The sequence below is a fragment of the Eubalaena glacialis genome, chromosome 9 (assembly GCF_028564815.1).
Source record: "Eubalaena glacialis isolate mEubGla1 chromosome 9, mEubGla1.1.hap2.+ XY, whole genome shotgun sequence".
Lineage (NCBI taxonomy): Eukaryota > Metazoa > Chordata > Mammalia > Artiodactyla > Balaenidae > Eubalaena > Eubalaena glacialis.
The window spans coordinates 21,885,048-21,901,228 of NC_083724.1; the positions used below are offsets into that span (position 1 = coordinate 21,885,048).

The 16,181-nt window shown below is 47.9% G+C and overlaps 1 protein-coding gene across 1 annotated transcript; it reads left to right on the top strand.

The window, feature by feature from the left end:
• Positions 1-3,793: 3,793 nt before the first annotated feature.
• On the top strand, positions 3,794-14,735 carry SLC46A2 (solute carrier family 46 member 2). Its single transcript, XM_061201027.1, has 4 exons — positions 3,794-5,035; positions 6,412-6,495; positions 6,908-7,064; positions 13,797-14,735. Exons 1-4 carry the CDS (start codon positions 3,916-3,918, stop codon positions 13,861-13,863), a joined length of 1,428 nt encoding a protein of 475 aa, XP_061057010.1. The 5' UTR covers positions 3,794-3,915; the 3' UTR covers positions 13,864-14,735.
• Positions 14,736-16,181: the final 1,446 nt, after the last annotated feature.

The window sequence follows — 16,181 nt, forward strand, 5'->3', positions numbered from 1 at the left end:
GTAGATGAATGGATGATGAATGAACAAATGAATCACTGAGTTTGAAAATATCTTAGGAATAGGCTCACAGTATTTGACAAAGTTTTGAACACACAAATGCATTTTGAAAATGTATCTCTTCAATTATGTCAGAAATGGAGCACTGTGAAAATAGCATGGACTCTGAAGTCACACAAACCAAGATTTGAATTCTGGCTCTGTGTGACCTCGTGCAAATGATTTAGCCACCCTAAGTCTGTTTCCTCATCTATAAAATTGGGCAATGTTAGGGTGCCACCCTGAGGGGGAGTAGCCAATGAAACAATTTCCCAAGAAGATCCATGGGTGGCATTCATTATTTTGATAACTTATTATAAATGAGGCCTAGCTCTCAGCCTGACAGAATAAACTTCATCAGCACTCGGAGAGGGAATTCCTTTCCCAGACAGAGGCCCACATTAACCAAATTAGAAAGGCAGAGAAATCAGAATGCCAATGTATTAACTTACCATGAGAAATTATTTGGAGTATTCACGTAACTAGCACATTTTCTTCCTGCGCTCAGCTCTATTGGGAAGTAAAATCACAACCAGAAGATTGCTTGTGCTCAGGCAAGGGAACTTGGGGTGGCCCCTGCATGTAGCGATGGACCAGCCATTGGGAAACCGTAGAAAGAAAGTTCTTGGATGGTCACTGACAAGGTTTATCTCTGTCTCCTAGAATGAGTTTGTACATCTTTGCTTTGTTCATTATATATTTATGTCTTGGAGGGCATCTTCTTTCCTTCACTTGTAATGTCTTGGGAAAAGGCTCACCTCAGCCCCTAAAATGTCAACAATAGAGAAGAACACCTTTCCCATCAGTGCAGCCTGCATCAGCAGCGAGGGTCTCCCTGGCCCTCAGGATCTGGGTCAGACGGCTTAACTACCCAAGTCCACAGCCTGTGACATTCCCAAGCCCATCCCAGATTTCAGCAAGTCCCTGGGAGACTGGTGGTCTTGTGGTCTCCTCTCCTGCTCGCTCATGCTCTCTGCCCAGGGTTATGTTAATCCAGACATGAATCACAGATTCTTCACCGGCTTCCACCAAAATAAAAAAATAAAAAATTCCACTTACACAAAACATTCATGAGTAGACTTTTCTAAAGAACCAAGGAGGTAGGGTGAGGTCTCAGCAAGGATTCATATACACATGAGATGGCAAGCTGTTTAGAGCCCTATTAGACCTTCCTATTCTTCTAAAGTTCCTCTGACCACACTGACACGGGGGTTCCTGTTCTCACCAGCAGACCCGAGTCTCACTTCCCCACGCCTCTTTTCTGCCTCCCCCCCCCGTCCCCCCCCAATGGAAAGTCAAAACAAACGCTCCACCTCTCTCCCTGTCTGCTCGACCCCGACACAGGCACAGCAGCCCTGGCGAGCAGGAACCTAAAGTCATACAAGGGAGACTCAAGTCAGAAGAAGGTCCTCTCTGCAGGAGTGTGTACTTAAAAGGAGGAAGCAAGTCAGCCAGGGAAACCCATCTCCACCTAATCCAAGGCAGTGAGCCCGTGAGACAGAAGGAGAACAACTGCAAAGAAATAAAGGGTCCTGGGGAGTTTATTCAGCAGCAAATGATCCTGGTGACTGTTCTTGTGGGATCTAGCCCCTGCCAGAGTCCAATTTTGGCATCTGCAGGGACACACAGGGCTGGCAGGACCTCCCCCTCTCTCCCTTGGCGCTGGGGTTTAAGGACAAAGCCTCCAGGCTGGGACCCACGCTGGTTTGGGTCCTGTGCTGGCTCGGGTCCTGTGCTGGCTCCTGGCCCTTTAATTCAGGTGCTCAAAGCAGGACTCTTCTCCAAGAGGCCTTTGTCTTGGAGGAAGGGCTGAGCCTAGCTGCTCCTGAGGGTTTTGTTTGGGGTTTTTGTTTGTTTTTTGTTGCTGTTGTTGTTTAATTGTGGTAAGAACACTTAACATGAGAGCTTCCCTCTTAACAAATTTTAAAGTGTATATAGTGTTACTGACTGTAAATACAATGTTGTACAGCAGATCTCTGGAGCTTCTTCATTTAGCTTGACTGAAACTTTATGCTACTTGATTAGTAATTCCCCATTTCTCCCTCCCTCCGCCCCCAATCCCTGGCAACCACCATTCCACTCTATGAATCTGACAATTTTAGGTACCTCATATGGGAACTCATGTAGCATTTGTCTTTCTGCAACAGGTTTATTTCACTTAGCATAATGTCCTCAAGGTTGATCCATGTTGACACAAATCTCAGGATTTCCTTCTTTTTAAAGGCTGAATAATATTCAGTTGTATTTATATACCACATGCTCTTTTTCCGATCATCCATCAGTGGACATTTAGGTTGCTTCCACATCTTGCCTATTGTGAATAGTGCTGCAACGAACACAGGAGTACTAATCTCTCTTCAAGAACCTAAAAATAGGACTTCCCTGGTGGCGCAGTGGTTAAGAATCCGCCTGCCAAGGCAGGGGACATGGGTTCGAGCCCTGGTCCAGGAAGATCCCACATGCCGTGGAGCAACTAAGCCTGTGCGCCACAACTACTGAGCCTGTGCTCTAGAGCCCGCGAGCCACAACTACTGAGCCTGTGTGCCACAACTACTGAAGCCCGCACGCCTAGAGTCCATGCTCCGCAACAGAAGCCACGGCACCGCAACGAAGAGTAGCCCCCGCTCGCCGCAACTAGAGAAAGCCCGTGCACAGCAACAAAGACCCAGTGCAGCCAAAAATAAATAAATAAATAAATTTATATATTAAAAAAAAATAAAATAAACAAGTGGGACTACATCAAACTAAAAAGCTTCTGCACTGCAAAAGAAAAAAAGTCAACAGAGTGAAAAGGCAACCTACAGAATGGGAGAAAATATTGCACATCATATATCTGAAAGGGAGTTCATCTCCAACATATATAAGAATTCCTACAATTCAGTTGTAAAACAAACATGGGCTAAGGATTTGGATAGACATTTCTCCAAAGAAGATACACAAATGGCCAAGAAGCACATGAAAAGATAAGCTAATCATCAGGGAAATGCAAATCAAAACCACAGTGAGGTATCACCCCACACCTGTCAAGATGGCTATTTATCAGAATAGATAAGTGTTGGTGAGGATGTGAGACATTGGAACCCTTGTGCACTGGTGCTGTGAAAGGAAAATGGGGCAGCTTCTATGGAAAACAACGAAGTTTCCTCAAAAAAATAAAAGCAGCACTATGATCTAGCAATCCCACTGCTGGGTCTTTATCCAAAAGAATTGAAAAAGAATTGAAATCAGCACCTCAGATACTAGGACTCCTGAGTTTTTTTAAAATTTCTCTCAAAGTCTCTGCTACCCAGCTCCCCACAGCACATAGGTCCCCGTCACTTTTAAATCCCAAAATAAAACCTCACCGCCCACCCCCACCTCCCCCAACCCGCTGATCCCAGGCACCTCACTGCTTGCCCCAAACTGCCTTCCAGGGACAGAATTTTGCCCCCTGCCTTGGGGGGCAGGGTTGTCTCAGGCCAGGCCAAGTCCCAGGAGAAGGTGCCCAGCGACCTGCGGGAGGTCCAGGCACGCCCGGCCGTGCGGAAATCGGCCCTTCAGGCGGCCGCGCTGCCCGGAGCAGCGTGACGCGGGGTCGCAGTGGAGACTCCAGACTCGCCGCGCGCTTCCCCGCGCCCGGCTTCCCTGGGCCGCCGCCAGTCCTGCTCCGCCGCCGGGGGCGGAGCGTGGCCCTTTTTGGTCCGGGGAGGCGTGGCCGCGGTCCCGGAGATCACTCGGCCGCCTGACCGGCTGCTGTCACTTGCGCCCTGCGCCTGGCTCAGCTCGGCTCGCAGGTTTCCCCGCGCGCACCCGGGCTGCGCCCCCGCCCTCCGGAGCCACAGCGGCAGCGGCAGCGGCAGCGGGCAAGCCCCTCCCTCCATCCCCCATCAGAGAGACCACATGGGCCCGGGGACCATCTGCCCGTGCAGGGGCCCCCTGCCTCGCCTCCAGGCATGGACCTGGGTCGAGCCCGTGGTGGCCTCCACCCAGATGGCCACCTCTCTCTACGACGCGGGGCTGCTCCTCGTGGTGAAGGCGTCCTTCGGAGTGGGGGTCTTGTCCAACCACAGCGCCAGCCCATCGCCCCAGGGGACCCTAGAGAACCAACAGCAGAGAGCCATCTCCAACTTCTACATCATCTACAACCTTGTGATGGGCCTGACACCCCTGCTGTCGGCCTATGGGCTGGGCTGGCTCAGCGACCGCTACCACCGCAAGATCTCCATCTGCATGCCTCTGCTGGGCTTCATGCTCTCCCGCCTCGCGCTGCTGCTCAAGGTGCTGCTGGACTGGCCCGTGGAGATGCTATACGGGGCGGCGGCGCTGAACGGGCTGTGTGGTGGCTTCTCGGCGTTCTGGTCGGGGGTCATGGCCCTGGGATCCCTCGGCTCCTCGGAGGGCCGCCGCTCCCTGCGCCTCATCGTGATTGACTTGATCCTGGGCTTGGCGGGATTCTGCGGGAGCATGATCTCTGGGCACCTCTTCAAGCAGATAGTCGGGCACTCCAGCGAGGGCCTGGTGCTGACCGCCTTCAGCGTGAGCTGTGCCACCTGTGCCCTTTTCTACAGCCTCTTGGTGCTGAAGGTCCCTGAGTCCAAGGCCAAGCCCAGCAAGGCTGTGGATACGGTGTCTGGCACAGTCGGCACCTATAACGCCCTGGATCCTGATCCAACAGACATGCAGAGTGTGGTGAGGCACCCTTCATCTCCTGCAAAAGCAAAGCCCGAGAAAACCATTATTGCCCTGCTCTTTGTGGGTGCCATCGTATATGACCTGGCAGTGGTGGGCACAGTGGACATGATACCCCTTTTTGTGCTGAGGGAGCCTCTGAGTTGGAACCAAGTGCAGGTGGGCTATGGTATGGCTTCAGGGTACACCATCTTCATCACCAGCTTCCTGGGCGTCCTGGTCTTCTCCCGCTACTTCCAGGACACCACCATGATCATGATTGGAATGGCCTCCTTTGCGTCTGGAGCCCTTCTCTTGGCTTTTGTAAAAGAGACATACATGTTCTACATTGGTGAGTCTGGCATTCTTGGGGAGGCAGGACAAGGACACGGCGCATCCCCCGAGTCATGGGGCTGACCCCAGGGATGCTGTGGTCTAGGTGTCCCAGCTGAGCACCGGAGATTATACCTGCGACCTAGGAGACACAAGGGAGACAGGATTATGTGCACTTGAGTTTGTCGGTATTGTTACTTGTGTGGCCCCTGAAATGTTACCAGAGTGGTGCCCATAGCTCTAGGAAGTCAAGGGAGGGCTGGTCAGTGGTGCCTGGAGTCAGCAGGAGAGCCTTCGGGATGCCCTCGAGTGGAGGAGATGGGGTTGAGTTTCTTCTCCCCAGTTTTAAAGGGATAAAACTTTAAGTAATCCAGCTGAAAAAGTCCTTTAATTAAAATCATTTCAATCATTTTGGGTCAAGCACAAGCTTTTTAAAAAGAGAGAAAAATTCTCCATAAATGCCTTCCACAACCAATGTAATACATTCATTCCCTCAAGGAAGCAGAATGAAGTTCCTATCTGAGAACAAAGACAACCACAGGCAGAGAGCCCTGGCCCATGCTCCAACAGACCTTTCTACAATGATAGACATGTTCTGTATCTGTTCTGCCTAATACAATAGCCATTAGCCACGTGTGGCTATGAAGCCCTTGAAATGTGGCCAGTGCAACTTAAAGAACAGAATTTTTCATACTATTTCATGTAAATTAATTTAAATAGTCACGTGGCTGGCTAGTGGCTAACATATTCGAACAACCCTAGATGGTTCCCAGAGACCGTCCTTTGGCGGAGGTCACACAACTCAGAAAAACCCCTCACAAAATGGCAAGATTACCTTTAGCCAGCTCCCAGTTCAACAGGCTGTGTGCAAGGGCCAGAGTCCCCCCTCCCCTTCCCTCCCCACCACCTCACACACACACACCCCCGCCAAGGGATAATGAACAGGGCTTGAGGGAAGGAGGGGTGTGGCAGGTGTGTTAGTGGCACACATTTCTAGATGCAGTTTGCCAAAGCTCCTGGGACCACCTCCCAGAGGTGACGATGAACGGCGAGGGCAGACACCTCTCTCCCAGGAGGCAAGGAGTTCTGAGTGACATCAGCTCCACTTCCCTAGAAACAACTTAACTCTACCAATAAAGACACCCTTCACCCTCTGTCACCACTGTGCTTGGCACCTTGCAGATGGGTCTGCAGCAATGTGCTCAGAGAATCAGCCTGCCCGGGGTGGGGGGAGGAGGTGGGGGCATCCTAGTCTGCCAGCAGAGAAACCATTTCTTCAAGGCCACATAGGACTGTGGGAGAGGGGGTTCTAGGGGAGGCCTTGCTCTATTCTAATTTACTCTTTGGCCAAGGCTGGGCTACAGTGAGGAGTGTTCTCCTGTGATTCCTTTCCAGCTCGGGCCGTCATGCTGTTCGCTCTCATCCCCATCACAACCATCCGATCGGCAATGTCCAAACTCATCAAGGGCTCCTCTTATGGTGAGTGAAAGGAATTTCTCGGAGGTTCTCTCTGTCTGGACGGTTTCAGAGCCACTCGGCTTGAGGCACAGGGTTTGGACTGGCAGAAGGCACAGGAGAGAGTTCCAGAAGCAGCCGTGAAGACACTAGAAACACACTGGTGTCCATCCAGAGTGGAGGGAGTGAGAGCAGCAGGGTGGGAAAGACTCGGAAAGTCAGCCGCTGAAAAGCCACAGTCAAAGGGAGATACTACCATCCACGGGCCACAGGAAAAGTCAGCTGGGTGGAGGCAAGAATCCTGTAAAATGAGCCATGAAGACAAGAGGGAGTCTGGGAAGGGTGAGGGGTCTCCTGAGAACCCCCCAGAGACTCAGCTCTCAGGGAACATGGAGGGACAGCTTAGTAACCTTGGTAACCTTGGTCCCTTCCACAGGAAAGGTGTTTGTCATCCTGCAGCTGTCCCTGGCTCTGACCGGGGTGGTGACATCCACGGTGTACAACAAGATCTATCAGCTCACCATGGAGAAGTTCGTTGGCACCTGCTTTGCACTCTCCTCCTTTCTCTCCTTCCTGGCCATCATCCCGATTGGGTAAGACAGGACCAGCATCTGCTCTTTGGGCTGGGGCCTGGGGCTTAGGTCAAGGACTGTTGGAGCATTTCCAGCCCATTATCATAAAGTATTATTTATTTTCAACAATTACACAATGGGTTCTGAGTAGGCTCTCTCACAGAGGAAAAGTTCTCCTGTTCCCCCAAACTAATAATCTGGCAATTTGGAAATTCCCTAAAGTTATAAGTAATAAACAGAGGGCCCTAACAAGCTGGCTCACTTCCTGGTGGTTTTGTAATACAATTTATAGGCAACTCATATACTTCCTTGTAATCAGGGGCTGGGATTAGAAACCTTCTTGTACCACTCAGACCTCTTTTGTTTAGTCTCCTTTAGGTGAGAGTCAGCCGGCCTCACTTCCAGGTACTCCTTCTTCTCTGTACCTTCCAAGGGCTTGGCAACTTCTGTGCTCAGTGCCCTTTAAATCTCATGGCCACCAGACTGTGTGAGCTCCCCTGTAGGATGTGGGCAGTTCCTTTGACCTCTCTGGGGGAATTGTCTTGTTTGCAAAACAAGAGCGCTAAAGTCTGGAAGATAACAGGCAGGAGGAAGGCTAGAGAAGGAAAGGAGGGGTACTCCAGGCCCATGGGGAGAGTGCCAGCCTAGATCATCACCAAAATGGACCACATGGAACAGTCTGGTCTTTGACCAGCCCCATCCAAGGGAAATATGGTATGAGCCACAAGTACAAGCCATATTATGTGATTTAAAATTTTCTAGTAGCCACGTTTAAAAACAATAAAAGTAACAGGTGAAATGATTTTAATAACATTTGATTTGGCCCAATAGATCCAAAATATCTTTGTAATCAATTTATGAAATCAATGAGTCTTTTAAACTAAATCTTCAAAATCTGGTATTTTATACTGACAGCACACCTCAATTTGGACTCCATTTGAACACCTTTCAAGTGTTCAGTAGCCAATGTAACAACTAGTGGCTACATATTAGCTCAGTTTTGGTCTGTTTAGGCCCTTTTATCCTTTCCTAAGGTGTGGTTATCTCACACTTGTATCAGTCCTACCAGAGGATTATTGATATCCACAGTAAGATACAAGGGACTTGATATAGATATGCATTTTAAAGGGACCAGTAGCACACCAGAGCCCTACATATCAGTAATGGTGGTGTTATAGGCAGCAGAGTAGACCAGAATTGAAGGCAGGTTGAAAGTGGGAAGTGGATGGTGGAAGTCTCAACATCTTCTTTGAATTCTCACATCGCATTGCATAGGTCCCTGCCTGCATAGAAGGCTGAGCCTCCTGAGACAGGAGCCATCAATCATGAAGGCTCTTTGCTTTATTTCATACTTGAGAAAATAAGATATGAGGATCAAACAGCTGAGAGAATTTGTACAAAACAGCAGACTTGATTACTAGTGCCTTCTTGGGCCAGTTCTCATTTTCTCAAGGTGTAGGACTGAGCCAGACCTGTCCTCAAGCTGCCCAGCCCTTAGGCCTTTTCACGTGCCGCTGTTTTCATGAGAGTCTCAGCTGAATAGGTTGGGTTTAGCTAGAGCTGACCCACAGTGCAAACTTCTCAGGAGTCCCAGCTCTTTGTCCATGTGAGTAATGGGTTAGTAGCCGTGCCACCTGGAAGTTATCCAGTCCTGTCTGATTGGCAGTTGGTTGAAATATAGTCTTTTGACCTAAACAAATCAACAAAAAACAACAAAAGAAAACAAGTCTGACTAGTTAATGTGTGTCATAGCTAGAGATATAAACACATGAAAGCAATGAGAATATGCAATAATTGGTTCCTTTCTGCAGTTTCATTGCTTCATATGTGTGCTAAGGAGATGCTTTCCCTTTTTTAAGAGACTTTGGGGTGCATGAAACAGGTGTGCTGCCCTTGACACCTACCCCCCAATGTACTATGTAATATGCACTTGGACCCAGTCCTACACTGTGTGCATGGAATCTTGATTAAGATATGCATGATCTTCATGATCTTTTATCAGAGAAACAGGGACAGAATCTTGAACCAATCTTTTTTTTTTTTCTTTTTTTAATTTTATTTATTTATTTATGGCTGTGTTGGGTCTTCGTCTCTGTGCGAGGGCTTTCTCTAGTCGCGGCAAGCGGGGGCCACTCTTCATCGCGGTGCGCGGGCCTCTCACTATCGCGACCTCTCTTGTTGCGGAGCACAGGCTCCAGACGCGCAGGCTCAGCAATTGTGGCTCACGGGCCTAGCTGCTCCGTGGCATGTGGGATCTTCCCAGACCAGGGCTCGAACCCGTGTCCCCTGCATTGGCAGGCAGATTCTCAACCACTACACCACCAGGGAAGCCCTAAACCAATCTTAAGTAACTGAATGCTCATGTGAATTGAGGCACTTAAGTAGTTGCTAATTGTTTCCCTCTGTTGTAGACATTTAGCTATAGAGGGACCCATGTGCAAACGAAGCCTCCTTTGCTTGCTGTACACTGGAATCACCTGGAGAGATTTAAAAACTACTGATGTCTGGCTCCTACCCGCAGAGATTTTGACTCAGTTGATCTGGGATGCAGCCTGGGCACAGGAATTTTTTAAAGCTCTCCAGTTTATTCGGATATACAACCAAGGTTGAGAACCTCTGGTATAAAGGGAGTTTTTCTATTACCTTTCCCTTCCACGAAGTCACAAGTAAATAAGATCCTGAAAAATTATTACAAGAGGCCAAGGCTGCACCATCAATCATTAAGCGCTATTAGCAGGAAAGACCAGAACTCTCTAACCACAGAAAGAAAAGCTACATTCCAATGACACATAAAAGCCCAGGAAGACATGTCACAGCAGGGAGTGGAGGAGGCCATGGAGGGCAGAAGGCTGGGAGGAGAGGTTCCTGGGCTGAGCTGCCAACAGCCCATCTGCAGGAAGGGAGTGTGGCCCCAGCCCTTCCTGGTACCAAAGTGAGTCAATTTCATGTCACTGTGAGAACCTGCCCTCTCCTGCCTGCTCGTCTTTACATGTGACAGGGAGATGCTGCGGGAATCACTGTCTGCTCTGCCCAGCCGCAACCCACTGGCTGCCCGACACACATGCGCTCGGCTGCGGCCTCGTGCTCCATAGAGAAAACAGACGCCATCAGAGGGGAATAGGCTCATCTTCTACAAGCCTACGTCCTTTTGCACCCATCCTGTCCTTCTCCTCCCCTCAACCTCTCTCTGAAAGATAATAATAGCAAACACTTAAACAGCCCTTATTATGTGCCAGGCACTACTTTAAATATTTCATATATTTTTAACCTTCTCAAACAATCCTCTGAGACAACTACCATTTTATCCCCATTGTGCAGATGAAGAAACCGACTCTCAGATGTCATGTAACTTGCCAAAGATTACAGAGCTAATAAGTGGCAGAGACAGGATTTGAACCCAGGCAGTTGGTTCTCAGCCACTACTTGACTTGCTTCTTAGAAGAGTCACTGGGTATCTGGGTGCCAGCTCTCTCCTCTCCTTAGAGAGCTTACTTGCACTACTTAGCTGTTCCCTCTCCTGAATTCTTCCTATCAGAAGTGACAAGTGATCTACCACCCTCTCTCCTCCTCCTTTTTATGGCCACGTTCTCCAGTGCTGGTCTGCACCTGCTGTCTCATCCTCACCTCCCGTTCACTTTTCAACCCACTATACAGACCGATTTCCCCCTTCAATGCCACCAGGGCTACGCTAAGATCTGACTTCCTCACAGCTGAATGCAGCGGACTCCCTGCCATCCTCATATTGCGTGGATTCTCAGAGGCCCCCAGCACTGTTGGTCACTTTCCTTGGAAGGCACTTGTCACTGTCACTTGACTTTCTTAACACCTCCCCTCCCGGGTTTCTCCTACCTCTTTGACTTCTCTATAAACCTCCACATGGAAGAATTCTTTGGGGCTCTGCTCTGGGATGTCATCTCATGTCATGTCCTCTCTAAGCAATCTAAAGTATGTTCAAAACCTCAAATTACCATTTCAATTTCCAAAATTGGGTCCTTGATGCCCTCCTAAAGTCTGCTCCCCTCCAGTCTTTCCCATCTCATTAAATGGCATCGGCACTCACCCAGGGTAGAAACTGGAGAGTCACCAATGTCCTCTCTCTTGTTCATCTCCCCACACCTCCCATCCATTAAGCCTCACTGATTCTACCTCCAACATATGCCTCCAATTCATCCTTTTCTCTTTATCCCTACTGCTGCCACCCAAGCACTTGGGGGACCAAATTCGCCTCTGAGCCATTCTCCCCACATCCACACGTGTTCCCCTCTCATCCTCTCTCCATCAGGTGGCCAGAGCAATTTCCTTAGAGTGTACATCAGTTCACATCATCTCCTGCCCAAAGCTCTGCGCTTGGCTTTCACTGCTCTTAAGACCCAAATTTCTTACCGTGGACCACAGGTCCTTCATAATCTAGCCTCTCATTCTATGCTTCAGCCCCAGGAGCCTACCCTCATGCTCGTCCCCCTTCCTTACCCACACATCTTTCTTAACACAACTTAGTTGTGGTCTTAACTTGAACACCATTTTCTCAAAGAGGATTTGAGAAAATCCCCTTCTCAATCTAACTTCGATCCTTCTATTATATGCTCCCCAAGCTTCCTATACTTTTCCTTCATAGGAAAAGTTGATGATTATTTAGTGATTATCATGTTTTACAAGCTTGCTCACTAGACTGTAGGCTCCCTGAGGGCAGGAACCACACCTGTTTGGCTCACCTCGTATCCTGTGTCCAGCAGAGAGCTTAGCGTGTACTCAAAGTATTTAATGAATGAACAATCTGTCAGAAGGGTGTGACACCTACTAGCCAGCACTGCTGACCATCCGTATCCCAGAGCTGCCTGTTGACTGGCCGTGAAGTCAGGGGTTGGCCATCACCATATCAATGAAAATTGATCAATAGTCAATCTAAGAAAGAAATAGAAAATTTTAGTCATGCTATCCCAAGGATTATAACCTGGGAGACAGTATTTCAGAAAACTCTGAGGACTGTTCCACCTGTTAGAGGTCAAGGCACAGTTACATAAGTTGTTTTTTGGGTTTTTTTAAAATTAATTTATTTTATTTATTTTTGGCTGCATTGGGTCTTCGTTGCTGTGCGCAGGCTTTCTCTAGTTGTGGCGAGTGGGGGCTACTCTAGGTTGCGGTGCACAGGTTTCTCATTGCGGTGGCTTCTCTTGTTGCAGAGCATGGGCTCTAGGCACGTGGGCTTCAGTAGTTGTGGCACACAGTCTCAGTAGCTGTGGCTCGCAGGCTTAGTTGCTCCGCGGCATGTGGGATCTTCCCGGACCAGGGCTTGAACCCGTGTCCCCTGCATTGGCAGGCGGATTCTTAACCACTGCACCACCAGGGAAGCCCTACATAAGTTTTTCAGACAATGGGTTATACATCAAAGTAACATATTGCGGGGGCGGGGGGGGGTGAGGGATAAACTAAGAGTTTGGGATTAACATATACACACTACCGTATATAAAGTAGGTAAACAAGTACGTACTTTATAGCACAGGGAACTATACTCAGTATCTTGTAATAAACTATAATGGAAAAGAATATATACATGAATCACTTTGCTGTACACTTGAAACTAACACAACATTGTAAATTAACTGTACTCCAATTTGAAAAAATTTCCCAATATGGACCAGAAAAGAAAACCAAAGTAACATATTGACAGTTTACATAGTCCAACAAGGTGAGCAGTGGGTTATTATGACCCCCTTACAGGATTGAGAAAGGAATGTTAACTCCTAGGGAGTTACCTTGCTGGCACCAGGAGGAAATTGCTTTTTTTTTTTTGGTGAGTAGGAATTCCTGTGTCTTCTAAGGGGATCTAGTTAGCAGCGTATAATGCAGGCACACAATGCACACTAAAGGGGAGGAGGCAGTTGCTCAAATGGGCAGAGAATCTTATGTTTACAAGTTTTCTTGTCCTGCCTTAATTTAATTCATCAACCACGTGGCTGTGCCGTCGTGGTCCACAGTAGGGAGGGGTGAGCTGTGGAGTCAGGCCTGCAACCGGAGTTCATGTGGTCCTGGGCTAGCAGCCTCTAAGTCTTGGCTTGCCTCTTACCAGCTCTGTCATACCATGAGCTCTAAGTACAGTAAGTGCTCCCCCCTGGGGCTCATGGAAGGTGGGGAATCAGTGTTTGGAAGTTTCCACAAAGCTTTTCCTTAGAAGGGTTTGGATTTATGCTCACACCCCATCCAGCAGCTCCAGATGTGGTCCATCCATCAGGAAGAACTGTGTGCCAGCTTAGAACCTGAGGTTCCTAGAGCTCAAACAGTTGAGAAAACCGGGGACACCAGAGGTTGAAGGACATGCCAAAGGTCACACAGATCCAAGACTTCAACTAGAGCTCCTCATTCCTATGCATTCACTTATCTCCAAATATTTTAAAACAATGTAATGATTTATGGAAGAGAGAAAAGGAAAGGCAAAAGAGGATGCAGCTAATTCTGCTTGGGATGAGCACAACTTGATCTTGAGGTCCACATGGGAGTTCATCATTGGGCAGAAGTGAGATGGAAAGAGACTCCAAGAAAAGGAAAATGTAGATGCAAAGGGCTCTTGATGTTATGGGACAGGAAGGATGCTGGAGTGAGAGAAGTTCCCTCGGGCCATCTCCCTTCATGCGGTACAGCATTCTGCTGCCCTAATGGATAGAACCTCCTAGTCTACCAGTGATAAAGAGGTGGCCAGAGACCTCCCCGCCCCATTCCAGCTGTTCTCTCATAATTCTCTATTGTAAATTCTTACAGCATCGTGGCCTATAAGCAAGCCTCATGGTTGCAGCATGGAGACATTGCAGAGAAAGGAAGGTGCTGATCTGCGGGAGCCAGAAACACCAGCAATGGCTGGGGCCCTCTGAAGACCAAGGAAGGGAACAGAAACTGGAACCAAAGTAACCCATTGCTCAAGAAACCCGAGTTCCAGCCAGAGTCAGCCTCAGAGTGACTTGCTCTGGCTCAAGGGTCCCTGCTGGGTAGGGAAAAGCATTTCCCCTGATGGAGTAACTTTCTCAGCTTTCAGACATCACTATCAGTCAGAGGTTAGGTTCTGCAGACAGTAGAGTGTGAACTTTCAAGGGTGATATGAAGGCCACACACACAGCCATACCAGACACTGAAGCCCCTTTTCTTCACTGAAGCCCCAGGAACGGAAGGGCTTCAGTGTCTGGTATGAGGGCTCCAACATATGGTGACTAGTCACCCAGGAGTCCTGCGTGAGAACTCAAAGGCACACATTTTCAACAGCCTGAGGGGAATAGGGAAGGGATGTTTTGTAAGAACTGCCAACAGTGAACGTCAGTCAATATTTTTTAAATTAAAATAGAAACTTGAAAAAAAGTTAGTTTTCTTCCCGGAGGCCTTGTTAGCTGTGAACAACTCCAGAGAAATCTGGAGCTCAGGCATTTGACTTCAGGGTAGTTTTGCTGTTACTGTTGTTTTTAAGAAGCAAATATCAAAAGGCTTTCTTCAAAGGAATATAATTGGATACTTTCAGTCAACAGTATTTCCCAAAGTGAGAGGTGTAAAGGGAGAGGGGTGATATACTAAGAGCCATTTTATTTTGAGGTACTTATTTTTATAGCCTATTTTAATTATGTGTATAAAAGACTCACCTCCTAATAAAATCAACATTCACAGCATGAGTGTGTGAATCATTCTTTCTTTGGTCAGTTTCCCACTGGAACTCAGACATAGCATTCTTAGACTAGGGTTAAACTTAAAGCTTGCAAATGCTTAAAAGCTAGCATTTAAATCTCAGAGCATTTGGGCTCAGAGTTGTATCGCTGATCCCTTGCAGGGACTGGTCAAAACTTTATGGCACATCTACTAAGGTCCCGGCACCATGCTAGGTGCTGAGATACAGCAAGAACACGACAGCTCCTGCCCTACCAGTGTATTATCGAATGGGTGGAGCAGACAGAACAGGAGGCAACAATGATGTATCCTATAATAAACGCTAACATAAGGGAGCATATAATCCAGATACAAGAGCGCAGGGAGGGCTTCTCAGAAGAAGTGGCATAAGACTGGAAAGATAAGGAGTTACCAAGGTGGGACGCTGAGGGACATTCCAGGCAAAAAGAACACGCTGGAAGGCCTGAAGGTGAAAATATCCCAAAATATACGAAATCAATGTGAGGGGAGAAAAGAGGGACGGAGGGAGAGGTATCCAGGGCAATGGAATCAAGAGGTGAGACTGGAACAGTGAGGAGGAACAACATCAAGACAGAGCCTTTAAAAAGTCTCTTTATACCTAGAATAGTCAAATTCATAGAGTCAGAAAGTACACGGGTATGCCAGCAGGTGGTGGGGTGGGGAGGCGGAATGGAGAGTCAGTGTTTAAAGGGGACAGAGTTTCAGTTTAGGAAGGTGAAAAATTCGGGAGATGGATGATGGTGAGAGTTGCAGAACAATGTGAATGTACTTAGTGCCACTGAACTGTACAGTTAAATATGGGTAAAATAGTATGTTTTATATTATGTGACTTTTACCACAATAAAAAAAATTTTTTTTTTAAGTTTCTCTTTAGAAATGCAAATCAAAACTACAATGAGGGCTTCCCTGGTGGTGCAGTGATTGAGAATCCGCCTGCCAATGCAGGGGACACGGGTTCGAGCCCTGGTCTGGGAAGATCCCACATGCTGCGGAGCAACTGGGCCCGTGAGCCACAACTACTGAGCTTGTGCTCCGCAACAAGAGAGGCCGCGATAGAGGCCCACGCACCGCGAAGAAGAGTGGCCCCCGCTTGCCGCAACTAGAGAAAGCCCTCGCACAGAAACGAAGACCCAACACAGCCAAAAATAAATAAATTAATTAATTAAAAAAAAAAAAAACATTCCTTCTTAAAAAAAAAAAAAAAAAAAAAACCTACAATGCGGTACCACCTCATGCCAGTCAGAATGGCCATCATTTAAAAGTCTACAAATAACACATGCTGGAGAGGGTGGGGAAACCCTCTTACACTGTTGGTGGGAATGTAAATTGGTGCAGCCACTATGGAAAACAGTATGGAGGTTGCTCAAAAACTAAAAAGAGAGTCACCATATGATCCTGCAATCCCACTCCTGGGCATGTATCTGGAGAAAACCGTAATTCGAAAAGATATATGCACCCCTAATGTTCACTGCAGCACTA

Bases quoted from the DNA above. Each gene is read 5' to 3' on its own strand.
- SLC46A2 (XM_061201027.1), top strand. From the start codon at position 3,916: ATGGGCCCGGGGACCATCTGCCCGTGCAGGGGCCCCCTGCCTCGCCTC. The intron at 5,036-6,411 runs GTGAGTCTGGCA...ATTCCTTTCCAG, and splicing joins GACATACATGTTCTACATTG to CTCGGGCCGTCATGCTGTTC. The intron at 6,496-6,907 runs GTGAGTGAAAGG...TCCCTTCCACAG, and splicing joins CATCAAGGGCTCCTCTTATG to GAAAGGTGTTTGTCATCCTG.